Source organism: Cyprinodon tularosa, unplaced genomic scaffold (assembly GCF_016077235.1).
Source record: "Cyprinodon tularosa strain WSP-4 unplaced genomic scaffold, ASM1607723v1 ctg315, whole genome shotgun sequence".
Classification (NCBI taxonomy): domain Eukaryota; kingdom Metazoa; phylum Chordata; class Actinopteri; order Cyprinodontiformes; family Cyprinodontidae; genus Cyprinodon; species Cyprinodon tularosa.
The window spans coordinates 381444-406145 of NW_024039025.1; the positions used below are offsets into that span (position 1 = coordinate 381444).

Sequence of the window (24702 nt, forward strand, 5' to 3'; positions counted from 1 at the left end):
TTTTTTAAAGTTCAAAAAGGGTCGAATACTTTTGCAAGGCCTTGCATGTCCCCACCCGGCTTCTATGTTTTTATTACGAGAGCAGAACGGAAGCGAAATATTTGTAGAAACAGAAAGTGCTATGGGTGGGAATGCATCCGTCCTCATCAGTAACATCTGAAGTAGATGCACAATATTGGAGAGCCACGCCTAGTTTTAAATCTGTGTTGCATAGCATTAAATTACTCAGCACTTTGATTGCAGGATTGTCTCATTTATACGGCTTTTTTATCCTTTATTGGATATTTATACAAATGTGAATCTTCTAGGAATATATGCTTTTAACAACTCTTAACTGTTTTTTGTTTTATCCAGAGGGGTGACTATGGATGTGGGCATGACAAAGTTTGAGACAAAGTCTAAGGTGGTGACTCTAATGGATGCACCGGGTCACAAGGACTTCATTCCCAACATGATCACAGGCGCTGCACAGGTACCCCCTGCAGAACTGTAGGCAGCCTGCAAACGACATATAAAATGCATATAAAATCGGGGAAAATGTTCAAATCTTTGAGTGTCACTAATCACAGACATTTCATTTCTTTTCTATCTCAGGTGTGTTATTACATTTAAGAAATTATTAGATATGTAAATGGACAAAAGAGAAAAATGACTAATACAAATCTGCATCTTCCAGAATACTGCAGATTAACAAGTAAAGTTATGATTTGTTTTGAATGCAAAAATCTAAGTTAAGTTAAGACAACTTAAAATATTCTACTGTTTATGGACTGCCTTTAATAATAAAGAGTCTCAGTTCATTTTATTTTTCAGCTATGAACTGGAACATTTATCCTTTTAGTTTTCAGAATCGTTACATATCTCCACAGGCCTCTTGATTCAAACCTCTGCCCCTCCCAGCTGCACTGTGAACCAACCATCTTGCCACACCCGTCCGAATCATATCTGCGGTTTTTGCCGCTGTCAGCAGGTGTCTTTGCAGACAAGGGTGTGCTTGTCTCATGTCCCTTTTTGTATAGAATTGGTGTAATTTCTCTTTTTGCTATATGACTATCTTCACGTTCAGCCTCTTTCTGTAGTGAGTAAGGGGTTTCTGTTTGAGAATAACTCCTTAGTCATGATGACAAGCTTCTCGACTCTAGGCTAGAGATGACATATATTACAGCTTTTTGCCTTCTTTATCTTGTTAGTATTTAGAATATTTGCTATACTACAAGATGACGGTTTTGTTGAGATGCAATTAAACCCTTTTCATTTTAAGGCTCTTTGTGCTTAAAACATGTTTGGTCCTAATCTTAAAAAAAAAAAAAAAAAAGATCCTCCACAAAGCCTGTGTTTACATGCAGAAATAGTTTTGTGGAAAATATGACCGCATGATTCGGTATCATATAGAACCATCTGAAAGCAGCAATGACATTGAATTAATCAACTTCTGTAAGATCTACTCAGTCTTTCACAACATAACGGGGGGATTTTAGCTCGCATAGGTGGGGCCCCAGTGCATTGAGGACTGTTCTGGAGATTATTTGAACACAGTTTTTAAGTCTCTTAATAAAGAGAGATGCCTCCTTTTAACATAACAAAAATGTTTTTTCTTTTTTTTTGTCAAATAGTTGGTTTTGCCAGGCAGCACTTAAGTTTAAGGAAACATATTATGGAGGACATGTAAAGCTGAAGCTACCTCTGATTCATGAGGTGATTTTGTATCTAATATTGATCGCTCAGTGGTTTATTATATGAGTGCACACAATCACTGGAGGACAATTAGCAGCTGCAGGAAATCTTTGAGCACTTTCAAAGTTGCTAAAAACATTACATTCATATCTGTATAATTTATTCCCTCTTTTGATGTTGAGAGCAGCAATTAACATGTGAGTATAACAGAAAACTCAAGTCTAATCCGACTGTGGGTCGAGCACTAATTCTCTGAGAAGAGGGCCAAGTTGGCCTTCATGCTGCTGAGATGCCTCTCATATTCAGGTCTAAATGCAAGCCTCTATTTCTATGGATTAAGGCAAACAAAAAGGTGAAAATGCCAAATATCTGAACTGCACTGACAAAGTGATTCTTCTTCTCCATGGCTGAGAAACATTTATAAACTTCCTGCTAAAACTGTTGCCAAGCATGTGTGAGAAGAGCAGAGAAAATTAAACCTCTGTTCCAGATCATCGTTTTGTTTTATTTTCCCTGCGATGAGACGGTTTTCAATTTATATAACTCAGATGTTGTACATCAATAATTTCATATTTTCCTGATAAGAATTATATTCTAGTTAATTGTTACGATCTGTCTAGGGGGAAAAGCTCTGATTGCAACATATTAATGATCCCAACTCTCAACAACCACAACAAGGATGAGTTCCAACAGGCTGTCCATTGATTTATTGAAATAGATGAACACATTTCCCGCTTACTGAGGAGGGAATTAATAGACTTCAGAGTGAATCAAGGCCGAAAACGACAAACAAAAGGAACTTTCTCGAGAAACAACACTTACCTACTGAAAATAAATCAAACCAAATGACAACAGCTTACCTCCCTGACTAAATAAACAAAAGAAAGCTGTAATGGAACATAAATGGCATAAACATTCACACCTGCAACCTCCCTAATTTGACCATAACCAGAACATGCAAGGTGCAACAATGTAGCTGTTTGCGTATCCCGCTTCGGTCCACCAATCCCCTGTCTCCATTCTTCAGGAATCCAACCTTACGGCTAGAGCCGTTACATCATGATTGAGTTTGACACCTCTTCCTTTTGGATTATAAAGTTTTTAAATAACACAATTCAAATGCAAATCCCACCTCTTCTGCAAACTGATTTATCAGGTTATTTTCCCTTTTAAACCTTAGAACTGAGAGTCAGAGGTTTCTGCAACATAACTACTTGATTCCACTTAGGATTCAAAGTAAACAAGGCCCTGCAAATTATTCACACAGCATTTTTCAATGTGTTGCAAACAACTTTAATGGGATTGGATGTATATAGTTAAGGAGTGGAAGGAAAAAGAGTAATAATTTTCCAAAATGCCTGAAGTTTTGGTTTCACATCTGTATTAGCCATCTTTATTTTAATAAATAAATGAAACCCATTGCAAAAAGGTACCTAAGTAGTAAGCAAATTCCAATTTAAAGGGAAACGCCATTTTTTTTTTACATTGGGCCCTTAATTTTACGTTATGACATCATGTTCTACTCTCCCATATGAGTTTGTGTCATTTGGAGCTGTTCTGAAGATATTTTGTTAGGTTATACGACTTGAGGGCACAAACTATCTTCATGTTTCTGGGCCTTGGTGTGTCTTCCTGCAGGCTGATGTAGCTGTGCTGGTGGTGGACGCCAGCAGAGGGGAGTTTGAAGCTGGCTTTGAAGCAGGGGGGCAGACCAGAGAGCATGCTCTGCTGGTGCGTTCGCTGGGTGTCACTCAGCTAGCCGTTGCAGTCAACAAGATGGACCAGGTAAGATCTGCTTCACACACTCACCTTTTATATAAAAGATGCATGTGCATATATTGAAGTTAAGGCTGTGAAAACTGGGAATAAATACACCCCTGTAAAACCAGACATAATTTATACTGATATGTATACAGCTGGGATTTCTATGTACAGAGGTATGATTAATACTTTTTTCTTATGATGAAATACTGGATGCAATACAGTTATACTATATGCATCCTCCAAATGGCGAAGGAAAAACATGAAACGTGCATTACAGTGTCCTCCAGCCACATTAATAAGTATTCAAATTTTTATGCAAGCAGAAATAAGATAAAAAAAACCAATTTATTTTATAAATGCACTAAGGAGATTAGATTTTTTCCCAAATAAGAGTATTAAACATTTTCCTTCAATAGCATATTTTTCTGGTTTTGTCAATATTATTGTTAGGCTTAATTGTTTGCTTTTTTTCCTCTGCAGAATAAAAACTGTAGTTAATTAAATGTGATCTGATTTGGCATCTATGGTGTGGCTCAATGTTAGGGTTGACTAAATAGGATTTTAACTTTTAGAGAAATCTATATTATACTGAGATGTTTCCATCCAAAGAAAGGACAGCATTATGAAACTACATTTGTGTTTTTGATTCCTATAATCTCCTGCATGGTGCTGACAAATTTCGATTTCACTGCCTTGCTGACGGGGGAACTTTCATCTTTTTTTTCCCTTTGTGTGTGTGCGTGTGTGTGTGATGTAGGTAAACTGGCAGCAGGAGCGTTTCAAAGAAATCAGTTCAAAACTCGGTCAATTTCTAAAACAGGCAGGATTCAAGGTGGGTTGGGTCGAAGTCTGTATTAGTTGCATCACTTCATCTGCATGTTGCTAAATAAAATTAGCTAGAAAATATGTTTTCTGGTCTTTCTGTCTCATCAAACTCGCATCTGTTTATCTAGGAGTCAGACGTTTACTTCGTCCCCACCAGCGGCCTGTCAGGAGAAAATCTCACCACTAGAAGTACAGTGTCAGAGCTCACCTCTTGGTACACGGGGCTCAGCCTGTTGGAACAAATTGGTAATCCACAAGATAATGGATCCACTGGGTCAAAACCTTTTATGCATTTTTATATTTAAAATCTTTATTCGGGCATGCTTCAGTAGCGCAGTGGTTAGCCCAGACAACCCATGTACGGAGGCCTTAGTCCTCACCGCATATCTCTTCCCCTTTTCTAATACCCCCATATCCTGTTGGCCTACTGCCCAAAAAACAAGCCACTAGTGGCAAATTATCCGGCAAGTTAGATGCCGAGGTACAAATGCACAAACATTTCTTTGCACATTTCTTACCCTTTATGATATAGAATGTTGTTAAACTAACCAGTGGATGGATTTAATTAACTGCAAAATGATTTTTAAGATAGGTTCCAGCGATTTTCTCCTTTCCTAAAATTTGGACTGATTATCGACTCTTGAAAGGTGTAAATATTTTGTTTTTAGAAATCAATTAGTTTGTCTTACCTAAAATAAATACACAAATTCTTGGAGTTTGAACTAAATCGGCAAATTTTTGCAGTTGAAATGTTAAAGCAGGTGTCATCTTAAAAAGGAAAGATACATAGCTTTAAAAGATTTTGTTGAACTTTTCAAAATAAAACCAGTTGAGTTGGTCACTGTAGCTTAGACTTAGACAGATTTTATTTTGTCATTTTGTATCCACAAGTCTATACAAAAAGAAATTTTGTTAAGTACAGCTCTCTAGACTATTTCATTTTTAAAGTGCAGCCTTGATAAAGTTAAGTAGTGGTGAAAACATTGTGATGGAAAAAAAAACAGGTAAAAAAAATGATGTAAACATAGTCATGTATTATACCCATAAAAAGCATAAAAAATGTGAAAAATAAAGCAATAAATGCTAAGTCTTTATCATCACAGTGTTCATTTAGTCTCATTTTAAATATGAGAAGAATTTTTGCACCAGACACGGGGAGCAGAAATGAACATTGTAGACAGTTGCTGGGATGACGCATCCATCAACATTAGCTCCTGATTCAATGAAGTCCAACCATTGAGTGCTTCTCATTTCTTATCCCTATTGGCATTCAATCCTTTTTTTGGGTGTTTTATTTTTTTAACACTTAATCTCTGACTTCTCTTTCGCTTCGCTACATTACTTCCTTGTTTACAGATAGAACGCAAACTGAATGTCTTGCCTCCAGGCACGTAACATTGTCACGGAGAATATTTGAAATGCTTACGTTTATTAACAAATGCAACAATAACGTTCGAATTACAAAAAAAAGATGAAATATAATAAGACTGCAGGGAACCATGATCTTTGTACAGAAAACCTTTGTATGCAACCAGAGTGAAGGGAGCTCTTGGCGTAGAGCTAGGACCGTTTAGCTTTTGTCAGGATAAATTGACTGACATACAGAAATCCTATTGTTGTAATAAATTTCACAAAAAAAACTTTTTCTTATTGAATGGCACTGATAATCAATTTTTATAAAAGATCATAAAGTAGGAATTAGCTGTAGAGTTTATTTGGTTTGTGCAAAAATACATTTCTTTTTTATTATAATCTGAGATGGAAAGTTTTTTTGTTGTTGTTTACTTTAATTTCATTTTAATTTGATCTGTTTACATACCCACAGTTGTGACAGGATATTCACACCCTGTTTACTGACCAAAACTGTGGTTTCTTTAGAGATTTGCATGCGTATTTTGGCTTGTAATGACTGTCAAAGTGCTGACCTTTCAAACTCTGTCTGGTACCAGAGAACATGATTCAGTGTTGAACATTACGAGACGACTTATATTATTTGTTTTTCCTTCTCTTCATGGTTTTTACTTCCCTTTCTTCTGCTTGTCTTGTCTTTCCCCTGAAGATGCATTCAAAGCCCCTCAGAGGTCTATAGACAAACCTTTCAGACTGTGCGTCTCTGATGTGTTCAAAGGTAAAAAAAATAAAAAATAAATCACCTTTTCAGATGTGGCACTTTGTAAACGATTTTTTTTTTTTTTTTATATATGTCCTTAAATTTGTGAATCTGTTTCCAGACCAGGGCTCAGGCTTCTGCGTTACAGGGAAGATTGAGGCTGGTTACATTCAGACAGGAGACAAAATACTGGCAGTGCCTCCCAATGAAACCTGTACAGTTAAAGGTAAGCTCTGAATCATGCATGATTTTAAAATTTTTTTCCCTTAAAACCTGTTTAAGTTATCATTTCTCCTCCGAGCTTTGTTGTTTACTAGAAGTAAATCTTCTATTTTTATCACAAAAAGTCATGAAATGATATCAATTCACATAATGCACCAAACTTCAGTTTTGTCCTTCTTTGTTTGGCTATTGGTGATAAAAACTGCCACCCTCTGGCAACTCTTTGAATTGCATGATGTTCTGCAGGAATCACTCTACATGACGAGGCTCTGGACTGGGCTGTAGCTGGAGACCATGTCAGCCTCACAGTCACTGGAATCGACATCATCAAAATTAAGTAAAGACAGATCGTTCTAGAACCAGATCTTATTTCTTTGCATTACCAAATGCCTTTTAGACTATTACATTGTGAGGCTATGCAGTAGTAAACTCTTACAGATTATGTGTATTTTAACTCCCAGCATTCTGTCTGCACATTAATTTACTTCCCTACAGTGTCGGCTGTGTGTTCTGTGATGTTAAAGAGCCAATCCGCGTCTGTACTCGATTCAGAGCCAGAATCCTGCTCTTCAATATCGAGGTTCCGATCACAAAAGGCTTCCCAGTAAGTGCTTTTAATCACAATCTGGTAACATTGCACCTCTGTTTTTATTTATTTTTTTATTTTTTTTCCCTTATAAGTACATTGTGTGCTTTCAAAATATTTTTGTTGGTTTTTTTCTAAAAAACAGTTTCAAGATCTCCTCTAGTTGTTCTATTCAAAAAATAGCTTTATTAGAGAACAATTTTAAAGTGATAGATTTCAACCATTTATCTGCTAATGATGATTATGACTAACATCTCATTAAAACATGCTGAGGAAGGTTCTCAGTCATCCAGGTCATAGTCATTCCGTAAAAATTCAAAAAATATCCACTGGACTTGGTTTCCAAGATTTGAAGACGTTTCGCCACCTCTCCAGGAAGCTTACCATTTGCATGTTTCCAAGCGATACAAGGCTTTGTCTAAATAAGACTCAAACTTACTGCGGATCCAGACATTTGAGTTGAGAAAGCTTCCTGGAGAGGTGGCGAAACGTCTTCAAATCTTGGAAACCAAGTCCAGTGGATATTTTTTGAATTTATACGGAAGGATCTCATGAAAACCAAAGATTTTGTTTCTCTAAAATACAATATTGCATAAGACCAATAAAACGGGCTATTTAATACAGAAATCCTTTTGTGGCCTCTGCAATAATAAGGAAGACTGCTGACTTTGCAGTTGTTCAGCAGACACTCAGACGCCTGCTACAAGGAGGTTTACCCACAAAACATCACTGCTAACGAAGCAGGGTTTTTTTACAGAGGGCTCTAAATATTTCATTGTAAGAAAAAAAAAATGCAGTCATTAAAACTCAGAAGATTCAGGGAGAAAAAATTTTTTCATTTAAATTGGCAGTCACTGATTGAGAATCTGAGAATATAGTGTAGAGGCTCATAATCGGCATTGCTGGAGGTTCTGTGAATTTCCACATTCTGTGATGCTTTGGGAGCCATGTCATCTACTGGTAACCGACTTTGGTGTTTTATCAAGTGCAAAGTTGGCTAAGCTGTCTACCAGGAAATTAAAGAAGAGATTGAATTAGCAGGTTGCAAAACTACCAGTACCTGCTTTAATAGTCACTGTGCTTGGCTGGCAGGTAAAGTCACCAGATCCAACAATGCAGAAACTGAAGGCCATTATTAAACCAACCTTGGCCTTCATTTTACCTTAACAACGCTGCAGGCTGATCACCCTCACGACACACTTCATTGATGTAAAAGGAGCCTCAAACATTTACTGAGAGAAGACAGTGTGCTATATGGGAATAAACTAACTGTCCACTATGCTACATTTATTAAGAATAATTGAGTTATATTTTTTATTGGTCTTTTATATTATACATTGTACAGGCTATGAAGCATAATCATCTACATTTACAAGAATTAAAACCTACAATCTTTCTGGGTGTAATAAAATTTTATAGTAAATTAATTTCAGTTTTTGGATTTAATTTCTTATTAAATTAACTTTATTCATATTTTAACATACCTGTATGCCTTGAAGTCTAATGAAAGTGGAGATTTGTTCTTATCAGTTGTAAGTGGAAGGTTCCTCCACCATCTAGATACATATATATACTGTATATATGGATTTTCATTGGGGTTTTTAGGCCTGAATAAGGATGGAAAAAGAAAATAAAGGGAAAAGAAATCCTAATTTATTTATCTGTGAAAAGATTCTTTAGAGATGGGGCTGCTCTTGGGGCTGCTCAGTGGAGTTTGCGTTCGTGGGTTCTCTCTGGGTACTCCGGCTTCCTCCCACAGTCCAAAAAGATGACTGTTCGGTTAATTGGCTTCTCTAAATTCTCCTTAGGTGTGAGTGTGTGTGAATGGTTGTTTGTCCTGTTTGTCTCTGTGTTGCCCTGCGATGGACTGGGGACCTGTCCAGGGTGTACCCCGCCTCTCACCCATAGACAGCTGGAGATAGACACCAGCACCCCTCGTGAGCAGGGATAAGCATTAAGGAAAGGGGGATTATATAATGAGAATAATATTTATAATTAAAATAAAATTATGAAGACAAAAAGCCAATAAGTAAAACTGCCTGGATTACCTTTTAATCTGTAAATCCTCTTAGTACATGAATTGCGGAAAACTAGATATTTGAATTTAGTAAAGTCGTTAATTCTGACATGACCAAATGTTTCCTAACAATTACAGTCTACCTTAATGTTCTTGTCAGTCATAAATTAGACTGTGAATGATCAATTTTACAATATAAATCAGTTTTAAACAAGTTTGATTAAGAGTAAATCAGTTCAGTAATGGATGCTGTGGCCTCTTGAGAAATTAAAGGTTTCCCTCCAGGACTCTTCTTCTTTGTTTGATTCAACAGAGCGAATCAACAGGACACCATCATCTTAAGACTTAACTACAGTTGCACAATGATTTTCCAGCTCTTTCTGCCCTACTTTAATGTGAGCTTGTAAAAAAACTATAATGTTTGCACATGTTTTTTTGTACAGGTGCTGCTGCATTACCAGACAGTCAGTGAGCCGGCCACCATTAAGAAACTAATCAGCGTTCTACACAAGAGCAGTGGTGAAATCCTCAAAAAGAAACCAAAGTGAGTTATCAGTCCCTTTTATTAATGTTAATAGATTCAGTCTCTGAAGCTATTTTTCCCTTTAATTAAAACCACCATGCAGCTGTACCTCCATGCTTTCTATCTGGAATGAGTTTCTGAATTTCTGTATCTAATTTATTGGATGTCTCTGTGCCGTGGGTTAAAAATGTATCTTTCTCAGAGTCATTATCATTCCAGATGTCTTTGTCTGGGTTCCCTCTGCCGAACCTTTGTCTGTCCCTGATATTATTTATTTTATTAAGAGGGCAAATGTTTCCTCATTGCACACCACCCATTATTAAATGTTTACCTACTGATTGTACAGACACACTTTTATATCAACAGTATCAAGAGCTTGATGTTGATCCTATGAGTTTTTTTGTGTTTTTTTAGGTTTATTAAGTGTAATTACAGCATCTTTTTGGTTAAACTTGTTTTTAAAACCAAATGTTGGCATGTTTGTAGTTGATCCGAAGGTCTCCTGTAGCTCATTTCTACTTAGTTTAAGATCTTCTAAACTTTCTTAGAAGACCTATTAACTGCTGCGTTTATCCTTTTAAAGGCCTTAAAAGCAGGAAACAGGATTTTGTGGTGGAAGAAATGTCCAACGGCTGTTTGTGTATTATTGAATTGAGCGCATGTGTCAGTGCCCCTCTTTCGGAAAAGTTCTCTATGCTAGAAACTCCTCTGCCGGGTATTTTGTATTTAAGCTTGAGAGGCAGCAAAGTGCCAGGATCAGCCTACTCAGCAGGAAATATCCATTAGATGAAGAGGTCTCTGCCGGCATTATCACTGCAAGTTATATTTATAAGTTGTAAATTGTAAATTTGTACAACAAACTATACATTTTTGTTCTCGCTGCTGCTACAGATTAAAATCGCCTCTTCTCAAACAAGCTGCATGTAGCTAATAGATACAGCTAGGCTAACAACAGGGAATTCAAACAACACATCCTTTGTTGTCAACGTATCATTTTACATATTTTTGACTGTATGTGTTTCATAATTTAAAGAAATACAGTAGTTACTACAGAATTAAAGGTAATTTACTTGTCCAGCTAAAGTTTTGTGACCAAAGCATCTTTTTTCAGACCCTTTTGCTCCTTCAGGGATCGCCATCTCCGAAAAGAATATCCTAAACACACTTAGCCGGCTCCGTTCTCTTAACACTTTATCTCCTCTTTTCAACTACGTCTAAAAAAGTAATAAGTAAATAATTTCTTTTCCGGTTAGGTTTGTCAGAATTCTTTTCAGCCATTGATGCTCCATTTTATACAAAAGAGTTAACAAATAAATAAAAAAAAGCCGCAGCAGCAAACAAGTGTAGGAGTACTTCTTCATGCTTTGGTGTAAAGGCGGACCGCTAGCCAAAAAGCATATGAGTTAGGCTTGGAGCCTACTTAAATATCATCATCGTGGCACGTATGCAAAGTGTTTGATTGACAAACAAGTAGCCAATCCACTTTCAACATTAGGCTAAGTGGATTGGCTAAAGCTTTGTAGGAACCACCAGCCCAGGGTTCATGGATTTACATTTTTTGAAGGGGGGAATCCTAAGTGCAAGAATGCCATCCATCAATTAAGTCATTTTAGATTAATCTGGACACCTAATTTCTGAATCAAATTCTCTTTCATACCTTTAACCAGCTCTTTTGATCATGATGATTAGTTCTCCAGATAGAAGCATATCAAAACTGATTTCTGATATTGAACTGAGGTAAACTTCCTTACAAAGTGTTTATTATTAAACTCTCATGTGCATATGCTAGGATAGGACTGTGTTTTTTGACAGGGTTATTTCTTAAGTCATCTGGTTATTATTTTAATTTTTCAGTAGTGCTGAAACAGATTGTTTTAATGTCCTAAGTGACCTGAAAAAAATTAAAACATAAAATGATTCTCAGTGATCAAATGCGGCTGCAATTTTCAAAGGATTCTTTAATTTGTTTTTGTTTTTTGGAATAAAAAAAATATAAATAAAGAGTTGCATAGTTTGGCTTCCTGTTCAGAGAAGGCTGAATGCCCAAAGATTTTTTTTTTCCTCAGGAAAACTTTGACATTCCCACAGGCTCTGAGTGGGAGTATGACTGTCTGAGGTCAGATTGTGTCCATATTTATACATAACTGGAAAACTTACAGTGTTTACCTCCTGTTTGTTTGATGCTCAGGTGTTTGAGTAAAGGTATGAATGCGATTGTGGAGATTCAGACCCAGAGGCCGGTGTCATTAGAGCTCTATAAGGACTACAAAGAACTGGGCCGCTTCATGCTGAGATATGTTGGTTCCACCATTGCTGCAGGTGTTGTCACAGAGGTAAGGTTGATCTTTTGTATTTTTAGCTCTTGCATATTGCTTTTACTCTTTGTCCTAACTCACTATGTTTCTCTTATATCTTAGATATTTTCCTTTTTCTGACTAAATATGATTTTTGTCCATTTCAACTCTCTTCATTGCAGATCAAAGAGTGAAGGTCATTCCCACGAACAAAGAGCAATTCAGATCGTGCTCTGCAGCACTTTTGTAGCCAGAGACACTGAGCAGTTCTTCCAATATATGCCACTCATGGGGTCCGGGCACCTTTTTCATCCCCCCAGCTCTCCCATTACTGCAGTGGCTGCTTGACCTGACCATCACAATCAACACTAACTTCACCCCAAAAACTCATTTTCAATAAAGTTAATGCAGTAATCAGACTAAATAAACGTCCTACTCAAAGGATTTCCATTGAAGGAGCTTGTAAGGATCATGAACAAGTTAAATGTAGTAAATAATTGTTTTAACTAGGATTTTCAGAAATTAATCTAAAGCTTCAAAAACATCAGTTTGGAATCTGTGAACAATATATATATATATATATATATATATATATATATATATATATATATATATATATATATATATATAAAATGTTTTTTTTGCTAAAAGATATTTTGCTTCCTAAGTTACCGGTAGCTCAGGGGTAAAGGTGAACAACATTTGAATGCTTTTTAGTTAAACAAAACAGGTTATCTACTTTAAAGATGATGGTATAAGATAATCCAAATGGAAATTCAAGTGAAGTTGCAAATAAAAAAGGGCTTTCCCTTTTTTAAAAAAAAATAAAATTGAAAAATGAACTCTTCATCAGGTGCTGGTCTGTGTTTTGATTTGCAAACTGAGTCTACGACAAAACAATAAAAGAGCAAAGGCACCAAAGTTCTTTATTGTCGCAAACGAAAAGTGTAAAAGTCAGTTTCAGGCTCTCATTTCATTGCATCTGATCAATACTTACAAAAATGACTTCAAAGTAAGAACTAGAAACCAACCTTATAGACCAGTTACTAACGGCACCTACAAGGTGTTATTCAGCAGCCTAAATGTTTCCAGTTCAATAAAATTACATTATGACTAATATTCTGTTTCCTGTCGATTTGTTTGTCCCACTGTTATTCTATAACTGAATGATATACATTCCATATATACATGTTCAGTTGCTCTTCATTGAACCTTTTCAGCTGCATCAAATGGGAAAAGTTGGTGCAAATCCATTTCCTCTCTTTGTAGAGTTGTTTATTCAGATTTCTGTGAGCTCTTTGCGTGAGTTTTCCTTCAGACACTCCTTTGTATGTGATAACGTTATTCTGCTAAAACATGAGTCACTCCAGTCTGAAACCCCAACATTCACTGGAGTTGGTTTTAACGCAGGATGTCTCTGTACTGTCTGTTGTAATTTTGCCCTGTGAATGCCCTTACAACATGATGCGGCCACCACCATGCACCACTGTTTGGATGGACCTCCAAAGATGAAGCCTGGTATCCAAACATGAAGCCTGGTATGCATACACAAATAATTCCATATCTTTATCATCAAAATCTGCAAGAAAGTTGCTTTACTGATATTACTAACAACATTTACAGGAAACTGATGCAATACTCCCTGGAAGTCTGACACATTAATATACATCATCTGTCTTCTACCATACTATTGTAATAATTTTTTTTATTTTTTATTTAAGTACCCATGTTCGTCTGCAAACAGAAGGAGAAAACAAATCTTCCAGCAGCATCCAAGGCAGTCAGTTTGTGTTACATGCTTTGTTAATTAGAAACCAAATATTATATAAAAGGTCAAAGCCTTTGTTCTTTTAATCCAGTGGTTCGAATCTTAGTAAAATACAGCTCAGATTTTTTAGTATCCTACATATTTAATTTTTGCTGAAATTGTTTTTTTTTTTCTTTGCAAGAAATGCTGATTTATGACTTCTAATCTTGCACACTCAACACTACTTATTCCACTTTAAAAGACCTAATGGAATTGAAGTAGACAGAGCACTGCTTTTCTATGTTAAATTAAATATATATGCAGATTATTTCACATAAATTTACCAGACTAAGTCATCACACCTTTGTATTTATAGCTAATTCTGATCGTCGTTGATAAACTATTTTTGTAATGATTCAACTCTTGGTATACTACACCTTTAATATTTGAGTGTATTCCGCTATCAGCTTTGTCGTTAATCTCTCACTATAATGGTGACTTGGAAAAATCATAAGTCACCCCTGCAGCTGAACACAACACTATCTGGTTATGAGAGAGGAGGCTGCTTTGTGGGACGGTCAGTTCAACACCTGCTTTACTTAAGCTTGCTTCTGGGCTCTGGTCGGTAGCAGCGGCTGTCATTTTTACAGTTTCTCTTATTAGTTTTGAGGTTTTCCTTAACTACAACCATGCCAAAAAGCTCAGAAAAGCATTCCTATCTGGTTCTGGAGAACTATATTGGAGGAAAGTTCATCTCCGGTAAAAGTCACATCGACTCCTACAACCCTTCCACCGGTGAGGTCTACTGTAAGGTACCAGACAGTGGTAAGGAGGAGGTAAGGTGTCACAAAGTTTGATTTCTTAATGGTTCTGACATGCATGTTGTTCCTCGGCTGCAATGTCCTTTTTTTCCTCATATAAGCCTTTGAATGACTTAACATATTTACCTTTTTATTTTTTTCAATTCTACTGACTAAATTGTTTTTAAATATGTGTACTGATTTTTAGCAGAATATCTGTTAATGCATATTAAGTTAGGCATCTCCTGTAAAACATTTCAGCAAGAAGCACCTTTGCTCTTTGCAGAGTCAACACACAGGTAATCATTAAACAAGCATGTCAATAAACTGACTTTTGGAAGGTGGAAATATGAGATCCTTAGTTGTGTCTTGAAATAAAAAGTACAAAGTTTTTTTTTTTTTTTTTTTTTAGTTTATATAGAAAGAAAAATACAAAACAGATTTATTTGTTTATGGAGTGTCAGTAAAAATCCAGCTGTTTCGATACCTGGGAGCTGTTGAAAAGGTTTTCTACTTTGTCCACTAGTAACTTTACACCAAAAAGTACAAAATCTAAATATTTAAGTAACTTTTTAACTGCAAAATTGTCCAAAAAACTTTTCTTTTTAATTTTTGTAGAAGCTCTACAAGGACCAGAAATGTTTACTTTAGGTAGTAAAACTCCAAACTGCCACTGTCCTACAAACCCCATAATTTCCACAATTTGTGTAATGAAAATCACTTTATGTCTGCAAATGAAAAATTTTACAGTACGGTAAAATAAAGATTTAACATAAAAAATGTTCATATCCTTTATCAAAATCAGTTATTGAAGAACAAAAATGTGCAAAAAAACCCCAAAACGTAACCATGATCAAAGTCAAATGATGGTTCAGTCCTCATCTTGATATTTATTCCGTCGAGTGAATTTAACTAGGAGAAATTTTTTTTAAACTAAAAAAACATTTGATAAAAATCCATAAAAATTTCAAACGAGACTTAACATATGTTTGTGTGTCAATATAATTATGAATTTGTGATTGAATAATCTGGAAAAAAGAAGCAAAATTAAATGCTGTACAAGTAAAAACAAAGTGAGCCATAGTGCTCACAATTGCTTGTAATTATGCTTTTGTATTTCAAAGAAGTATAGACGTAAATATTCATGTCTAAATCCAAGTCTTGCTGTTAATCCTGTCTCCTCTCTGTTCCCTCTTTCAGTTACGATCTCTTCTGTTTCCTTATTGATCCTATACAACCATCTCCTTTTCTTCCCTCATCTTACCTTTTCGTCTTCAGTTTTTAATTGATGAGTCTCCTTGTCTGTTTTTTGCTAGAAAGTTCTTCCTCATGTTGGTCGATTGACGCAAATATTCTGATTACATATCATCAGGTTTGGATAGTAGCCAGTTTTATTTACAACTATGACCATGTAAAGATGCTAAATCCTTTGACAAAAATGGGAATAATAGTAATCTAACCTTCCCCTCATTTTGAAGTAATCCTTGCTTATTTTGCATACCCAAATGGAAAAGCATATAACTTAGAAACTGTAAGTCAAAATTACATTTGTGATACACTATTTGAAAGCTAACACCTTCTAGTTTCTGAATATAAATGAAAATTGTGTGAGTAAAACACAGCTCAAGCCGCATCAATTCAAACATGACTCAAAGTTAGTTTTTTTCTCAAAAATAATAGGTCTTTTTTGAACAGCAGTAGTAAAGACATGTCCTATTGGATTATATTTGTTCTTCATCATGCCAACTACAAATGCAGAAAACTTCAGACCTCTAGCTACCACAGTTCCAGAGCTGTGGGGCTTTGAACATTTGGTGTCACCAGCATCTCCAAATCTCCCAAATGTGCCAAATTGTTCCAAATGCTTTTACTTCTCAACTATTTGACCCACAGAATAACACTGAAGCATTTTGATGGCCACAAAACATTTATGGAGCAAGTATTTCCACTTTTATTCAGAATTAGTGTATGTAATAAAATGTAACATTTATAAGCCTAAAAATTGAATTGCATTTTAATAAAACAAAATCAACGTCCAACCTTCTAAAAGCTAACTTTTCTGATGTCAAAAACTGGACGTTATGTGACGATTTTCTCATCATGGAATCTTTTTATTACGAATATGCTGGATTACTTTTAATCTGTGGGCCCTTACGGACGAATAGAGTATAAACAATTCAGGATTGGATTTATAAAACGGGTTCTGGATGCATTCAAAGGTATGTTGTGGCTGCTTTGTCATGTTTACATTTTGACATGCTGCCATATTTGTGTTAATTGTGTTGTGGTGCTCGCTGGGTCCATAAAATAAACTTGGTGGTTCAATTGTGGAGAATCTAAGCTTTCCAACGAAGTCTAACAGGTCTATAGTGGTAAACATTTTACTGGTGTAATTTTCATGCGTTCTGAGATGTTAGTTGTAAACACTTTGAAATGGTTCGCCTGTGCCCCGGTGGGTTTTGAGAGGCTAAACTCCTGCATGCGATTATAATTCATATTGGTTGGAACAGAAAGCAGTGGGTAACACTTTTACTTTATAACAGGGGTCTTCAACGTTTTCCAGGCCAAAGACCCCCAGACTGATGGCGAGATAGAGCGGGGACCCCCTAATTATATATATTGTATGCAATTATATCAAACTGGTCCTATAGTCACTCTATTACAGATGAAGTAATGTAATTAAAGTAATTTCTCCCTGGGATTATTAAAGTATTTCTGATTCCTGGTTGATGGGACAGGTGTTGTGAATGAAATGGTGCCCAGCTTGAAAGAGCTCCTGTGTGTCGCTGAATGTGAGCATTGATGACTGAGAGGCATCTTCTGCCTCCATTTATCTGTTTACTACAGTGTGTTGAATAATGTTAATGTGTATTTAAAGACATTTCAATTGGTAGGAAAAAAAAGTCTAATCAACCAAAACTTTTGCGACACCTATGCAGTCCCTCCCTGGACCCCCTAGGGGTCGCAGACCCCCTGTTGAAGACCTAGACTTTAGAGTATGTTGTCTAAAACTATTTCACATAAGGGTCACGGGGCAGTACATTCCTCTCTAGAATCCCTTGATAGTCTGGAGATTTCATAACAGTCTCCTCCATATTTTGTGGTAGGGACAGTGTTCTTTTCCTGATATGTCTTTCTGTCTGTGGACATATGGCTGATGTGCTTTGGCAAGAAACATTTCTATCTTATTTGTCCATAGGACCTTGTCCCAGAAGCTTTGTGGCTTGTCAACATGTTGTTTAGCAGTTTTCTTTCTGTTTTGTCATGTTTTGTTTTCAACAATAGTGTCTTCCTCTGTCGTCTCCCATTGAGTCCACTTTGGTTCAAACAGTGGTGGGTGGTGCAATCTTACAATGTTCTTAAAGTTCACCTTTAAGCTCATTAGAAGTTTTCCTTGGCTCTATTGTTACCATTTGTATTAGCCCTCTCTTTTATTGTCATCAATTGTCCTCCTGCAGCCAAGTTCAGAAAGGTCGCCTACAGAAACATGGATCTTGAATATCTGAATAATACACTATATTGCCAAAAGTATTTGCTCACCCATCCAAATTATTGGAATCAGGTGTTCCAATCACTTCCATGGCCACAGGTGTATAAATTCAAGCACCTAGGCATGCAGACTGTTTTTACAAACATTTGTGAAAGAATGGGTCGCTCTCAGGAGCTCAGTGAATTCCAGCGTGGAACTGTGATAGGATGCCACCTGTGCAACAAATCCAGTCGTGAAATTTCCTCGCTCCTAAATATTCCACAGTCAACTGTCAGCTGTATTATAAGAAAATGGAAGTGTTTGGGAACGACAGCAACTCAGCCACGAAGTGGTAGGCCACGTAAACTGACGGAGCGGGGTCAGCGGATGCTGACGCGCATAGTGCGAAGAGGTCGCCAACTTTCTGCAGAGTCAATCACTACAGACCTCCAAACTTCATGTGGCCTTCAGATTAGCTCAAGAACAGTGCGCAGAGAGCTTCATGGAATGGGTTTCCATGGTCGAGCAGCTGCATCCAAGCCATACATCACCAAGTGCAATGCAAAGCGTCGGATGCGGTGGTGTAAAGCACGCCGCCACTGGACTCTAGAGCAGTGGAGACGCGTTCTCTGGAGTGACGAATCGCGCTTCTCCATCTGGCAATCTGATGGACGGGTCTGGGTTTGGCGGTTGCCAGGAGAACGGTACTTGTCTGACTGCATTGTGCCAAGTGTAAAGTTTGGTGGAGGGGGGATTATGGTGTGGGGTTGTTTTTCAGGAGCTGGGCTTGGCCCCTTAGTTCCAGTGAAAGGAACTCTGAATGCTTCAGCATACCAAGACATTTTGGACAATTCCATGCTCCCAACTTTGTGGGAACAGTTTGGAGCTGGCCCCTTCCTCTTCCAACATGACTGTGCACCAGTGCACAAAGCAAGGTCCATAAAGACATGGATGACAGAGTCTGGTGTGGATGAACTTGACTGGCCTGCACAGAGTCCTGACCTCAACCCGATAGAACACCTTTGGGATGAATTAGAGCGGAGACTGAGAGCCAGGCCTTCTCGTCCAACATCAGTGTGCGACCTCACAAATGCGCTTCTGGAAGAATGGTCAAAAATTCCCATAAACACACTCCTAAACCTTGTGGACAGCCTTCCCAGAAGAGTTGAAGCTGTTCTAGCTGCAAAGGGTGGACCGACGTCATATTGAACCCTATGGATTAGGAACGGGATGTCACTTAAGCTCATATGTGAGTCAAGGCAGGTGAGCAAATACTTTTGGCAATATAGTGTATGTGCAACTTAAGTCACAGGAACATGAAACTACTTGGACATGGTCTTAAATGCTTTATTTTTAACATGCTTGTCTATAATTTTAGGGAGTGGCGAACTAGTGGTTAGGGCATAGAGCTTGGAATCCTGAGGATCTGAGTTTGAGCCCCACTCGCTAGGACTGACATTCTGGGTCCCTGAGCAGAGACCCTTAATCCCACACTGCTCCCTGTGTGCCGCACAATGGCAGCCCATTGCTTCATAAGGGAATGGGTTACATGCAGAGAGTTTATTTCCTTGCTCTGTACTTATGACAGTGTGATGACAATAAAAATGATTTTCTTTATATTGTTCTGTGACAACTCTTTCCTTTGCTTCTTCTGGTCCATGTTGAGTGTGGTACACACCATGTGCCCAAACTAGAATGCAGATAGTTTGATGTGACACCGAAAAATGCTAAGATGAGAAAATGATCAGCTTAAGCAAACTCTAAAGAAAACAACTACACATAATACCTCAAAAAATATGTACAATATCATCTCTAAAGGACATTATAAAAAATAGGTGTGAATAAACTGGTTGAATTGTTTTATTTTTGTGCATCTTTTTCTTTCATGCAAGTGCTTCTCTATCGATTAATAGCTTAAAGAATATATCTTATTTTTCTTTTATAAAATACTCTTTATATGGCGAATGAAGGCTTCATCTGATTTCAGAGGAACTTTAATCTTCTTTCCACAGAAAAAGATTGCTTTACCAAGGTACACGATTTTTTTTCTCAACTGTCTGTCATCACCTACTGTACAGCTCAGTTGTGTCTAAGTTGATTGAACATTTGAGACAAGGTGTGTCGATATTGAAACTAAAGGGTTTGAATATCATTCAGCTTTTTCATGTCTTTTCATTTAAGTAGAGCCGTGATCCTTGAACCCTTTCTCTACCTTTGATGGATGCAGGTGGAAGAGGCTGTGGCAGCGGCTAAAGAAGCCTTCCCTGATTGGTCGGCTCGCAGTCCACAGCAGCGAGCAGAGGTCCTCAACAAGCTAGCCGATCTGATTGAAGCCAACATGGAGGAGTTTGTTCAGGCCGAGTCAAAGGATCAAGGTTACTTATATTGTGTTGTCTTATCAATGTAATTCTATGCATTGTTGTTTGAAGCTAAGCACGTAAAACACATTAGATTTTTCTGTTTAAAAAAAAAAAAAAAAAAAAAAAATATATATATATATATATATATATATATATTTTTTTTATTTTTATTTTTATTAACCATCCATTTATAGACACTCTGTTAGGATGATATTACTGTACTTAGTGGATGTGGAGGTGTATAGTGACCAAGTTAACAACTTTCTGCAGCTAAAAGCTCACACTTTTAGCTGCAGTGGCACCAACCTGTTTGAACAATGGCCAGAACAGTGTGAGAGAGCATGCCTAGCCTTTTCATTACATATTGCTGTCAGACATCAAAAACTCTTTCTTGGAAAAGTGATTAATTATTTTTATAAATAACATTCTAAACATTTTACATACTTTTCCAATCAGCTGTTGTATCTGTAACTGGGTGAGCCAACAGCATGTTAAAGCCTCTTGTATAAGAATCACATATTAAGATTATCATTATGCCACAGAAATTAGTTAATGGCAGCAGCAAGCTTGATCCAAGAAATCTGGGGTATTTTTTTGTGCAACAATGGAGCAGATATATGCAATAGACTATATAATATTTCCCTGTTTTGAAATATATTATTTCATATCCCTACCACATGATTACATATTGAAAATCAATGAGCTAATCAATTTAAAACAACAAAAAAAAAGAGACAAAATAATGTCCTGTGGTCATTGTCGTAGATGCAAAAGTTATATCACACTAATTATATAAAACCAGTGTTCTAAATTATTTATATATTTTAATATAATTTGATACATCAGTATTCTATGCATTGCACATGTAAGTTATGTCTTCTAACAACAAGTTTTATTCTAACTCTGCAGGGAAAACTGTGATGTTGGCTCGGACTGTGGACATACCCAGGTCTGTGTACAACTTCCGCTTCTTTGCATCATCTGTGCTCCACCACACCACCGACTGCAGCCAGATGGACCACATGGGCTGCTTGAACTACACTGTACGCTGTCCAGTCGGAGTTGGTGAGTGTTCAGCTGGTTGCTTTAATGACTGGAGAGATTTTGCTTGAGTCATGAGTGTGACATGTTTTTTGTTGTGTGGTTAGCTGGCTTGATTAGTCCCTGGAACCTTCCTCTGTACCTGCTTACTTGGAAAATTGCCCCAGCGATTGCCATGGGTAACACTGTGGTGGCCAAACCAAGTGAGATGACCTCTGTGACTGCATGGATGATGTGCAAACTCTTCGAGGAAGCTGGTATGACTACATTTTGCTGTTGCATGATATGAACAGAAGAGATTCTTATTCAGAATCATATCCTACTGCCTACTTTTTAATATCTACCTTCTATCTGACAGGTGTCCCTCCAGGTGTGGTCAACATCGTGTTTGGCACTGGTCCAAAAGCAGGAGACGCTCTTGTTGCACACCCAGATGTGCCGCTGATCTCCTTCACTGGCTCTACTGGAACTGCCCAACGCATCACAGAGCGGAGCGCCCCTTACTGTAAGAAGCTCTCCTTGGAGTTAGGGGGTAAAAACCCAGCTATTATCTTTGCTGATGCAGACCTGGAGCGGTGCATTGAGACAACTGTACGCTCAAGCTTTTTAAATCAGGTAAGCTGTATCAAAAGTATCAGTGATGATACTTTTGTTTATAAAATTTTCTACATATGCTTTCAATATGTAAACATTATTTAAACAGACCTTAAAGATAGATTAAGAAAAAAAATCATAGAAATGTTGCTTTGCCTTATTACTGGGACAAGTCAGTCAATCATACCAAATACAACCTCCTCCTAAAACAGAAAACTGCTCTGCAGCATTCCCCTGAAAAATTGACCAAACCCAAAAATAGGTCCCTTATCGGCAGCCCATTGTTTTTTTTTTTTTTGTTTTTTTTTCTTTATTGGCAGAAACTTTAGAATTATGAGATTTCAATTACGTGTTATTGTAATATATAACTGACAGTGCTTGAACCCTGACTACCTGTTTTAGTAAAGGCACATTATTGTAAAAATAATAAAAATAAAAAAATTACAAAAAAGGATTGTTTGCATTTAAGTTGAAACTAAATTAAATGTGTCATCAAATCTGAAAGTTATCAATGTAATGCTGGTCATAATTAAAATTGAAATAAGTTAACATACCGGTACATAAAGTGCAAACAGGGAACCAAAAATGTTATCACTTAAAGTCCAAGGCATTTATAACCAACCAAATATTGCCTCATGCTCCATGGGCTCCATGTTAATCACTGGCTTAAAGTTTTCAGCAATTGAGAAACCTAGCACATAAAAAACTGCATGAATATATCTTATTTTCCTCGGTATTAACAATTTACATTATTTGCTGTGCCTTTTTGCATATGCATGCTGGCATCTCAATGCCAGTTTTATATAGAGGAGAGCCAATATGTGCATTTTGTATATCAAAACACTATATAAAAGTGCATCTAATGTTAAATTTAATAGTAAGGTTTTGCTGTTCAATATATTTTATAATATTTTCATGTAATGGAAAAAATGCTCACTGTTACCGTACTTGGTCTTATAGAGTAGGGTTGTCACGATACTAAACTTTTCAACTCGATGCCGATACAAAGGAAAATATTCAATACTCAATACCATTTTCGATACCACAAGGATAAAAACAAAGACTCCAAAATTCAACAGAAATATTTTCATTAATAAAATACAATAAATAAATACAATAAACAATAAGAACAATATTTTGAGGTTGTATGCTATCACATAGTGTTCTGAAAGTGCATTGTCCTCTATTCTGCACTTTAGATGCACTTTAGGTGCCGCTGGTGGTGGCACTGTATCGATACTTTTGAAAATGAGTATTGTATCCGGATACAACGTTTCAGTATCGATACTTTTTTGAGTATCGATACTTTTGACAACCCTATTATAGAGCCAAATTGGTTCATAAAACCATTTTGAGTTAAATTCAGTGGTTCGAAGTTTAGAGATATTCATCTCTGAGGCAGTGTTAGCAGCAATGTTAGATAAATCTGCCTCATATACTCACCGCTCGGATAAGTTAATGAGGTCCGCTCACTTCCATTGATCACCAGGCTAATGAGAGCTCCTCGTCTCCTCTGACTTCAGAAAAAGATCATCCATCTTTTGAACCTTTCTCATTAGGAGTGTGTGTAGAGAGATAGAGAGTAGTTTTCAGTGTGGGTGATGAGGAGAAAAACACACTGACAATATGGTGATGCTCTACATACCACTTGTTGATTGCAAGGTTTACCTTTCATAAGTAAACTCCTACTTTCTCTCATTTTCTCCTTACAGGGAGAAATCTGCCTGTGCACCAGTAGAATTTATGTGGAGAGGAGCATTTACTCTGAGTTTCTTGAAAAATTTGTAGCTGCGGCAAGGAAGTGGAAGACTGGGGTCCCATCTGACCCAAGCAACAACAATGGAGCTCTCATCAGCAAAGAGCATCTAGAGAAGGTGAGCTGTTGATTTGTTTTCCTTTTTTTTTTTTTTGGGGGGGGGGGGGGGGGGGGGGGGGGGGCATGCTTTATTAAAACTAATTTTTTTTTCTCCCTTAATCACAAGGTTCGCAGCTTTGTAGCACTTGCCAAATCGGAAGGAGCTGTAATCCACTGCGGTGAAGGAGTTGACCACCTCGACCTTCCTGAGCCGAACAAGTCTGGCTACTTCATGCGTCCTACAGTTATCTCAGGCCTCCCTGACAGCTCCCGCGTCATGCAGGAGGAGATTTTTGGCCCAGTCACCTGCGTCTGTCCCTTTGACACAGAGGAGGAGGCTGTTGCCAGGGGAAACGGGGTCCGCTACGGCCTGTCAGCAACTGTGTGGTCCAAGGATGTGGGAAGGGTTCACCGTATGGCCCAGCGTCTACAAGCTGGACTGGTTTGGACCAACTGCTGGTTAGTGAGAGATCTGAATCTGCCATTTGGAGGGATGAAACACTCTGGTGTGGGCAGGGAGGGGGGGAAGGATTCTTATCATTTCTTCACAGAGGTGAAAAGCATCACTATCAAACACTGATGAGATAAAAATGCTGGTAATACTGGTAAGATCTGATTTATGAAAGCATGAAAAATATTTAATTGAAGATTACAGTTATTCAAAATATGTATTTAAAATTACCAAAATGTATACAGTAATATGTTAACGTACAACTAAATGCAAATAAACATTAACTCTGTTATGAAAGTCTAAGCTCGCTTTATTCATTTATAAATGCCAATTATACACATCATAGCATGTAGGTGTTGTGATTTTATGT

General features: G+C 37.2%; 2 protein-coding genes across 2 annotated transcripts in view; both read left to right on the forward strand.

Moving 5' to 3' along the window:
• Positions 1-12625, forward strand: part of hbs1l (HBS1-like translational GTPase) — a 37037-nt gene extending 24412 nt beyond the window's left edge. The window contains exons 8-18 of the mRNA XM_038292641.1: positions 355-472; positions 3313-3459; positions 4196-4270; positions 4392-4509; positions 6323-6391; positions 6495-6599; positions 6842-6932; positions 7091-7199; positions 9642-9742; positions 11910-12054; positions 12198-12625. Coding sequence (XP_038148569.1) covers positions 355-472; positions 3313-3459; positions 4196-4270; positions 4392-4509; positions 6323-6391; positions 6495-6599; positions 6842-6932; positions 7091-7199; positions 9642-9742; positions 11910-12054; positions 12198-12209 — 1090 coding nt within the window. The 3' untranslated portion in view covers positions 12210-12625. The remainder of the gene's footprint in view (positions 1-354; positions 473-3312; positions 3460-4195; positions 4271-4391; positions 4510-6322; positions 6392-6494; positions 6600-6841; positions 6933-7090; positions 7200-9641; positions 9743-11909; positions 12055-12197) is intronic.
• A 1641-nt stretch (positions 12626-14266) lies between these two features.
• On the forward strand, positions 14267-24629 carry aldh8a1 (aldehyde dehydrogenase 8 family, member A1). Its single transcript, XM_038292644.1, has 7 exons — positions 14267-14598; positions 20259-20406; positions 21301-21456; positions 21540-21689; positions 21791-22047; positions 23739-23900; positions 24009-24629. Exons 1-7 carry the CDS (start codon positions 14452-14454, stop codon positions 24459-24461), a joined length of 1473 nt encoding a protein of 490 aa, XP_038148572.1. The 5' UTR covers positions 14267-14451; the 3' UTR covers positions 24462-24629.
• The last annotated feature ends 73 nt before the right edge of the window (positions 24630-24702 follow it).

Excerpts from the sequence above, each read along its gene's own strand:
- aldh8a1 (XM_038292644.1), top strand. The coding sequence starts at position 14,452 with ATGCCAAAAAGCTCAGAAAAGCATTCCTATCTGGTTCTGGAGAACTAT. Across the intron at positions 21,457-21,539 it reads ACGCTGTCCAGTCGGAGTTG|CTGGCTTGATTAGTCCCTGG; the intron begins GTGAGTGTTCAG and ends TTGTGTGGTTAG. Across the intron at positions 21,690-21,790 it reads CAAACTCTTCGAGGAAGCTG|GTGTCCCTCCAGGTGTGGTC; the intron begins GTATGACTACAT and ends TCTATCTGACAG.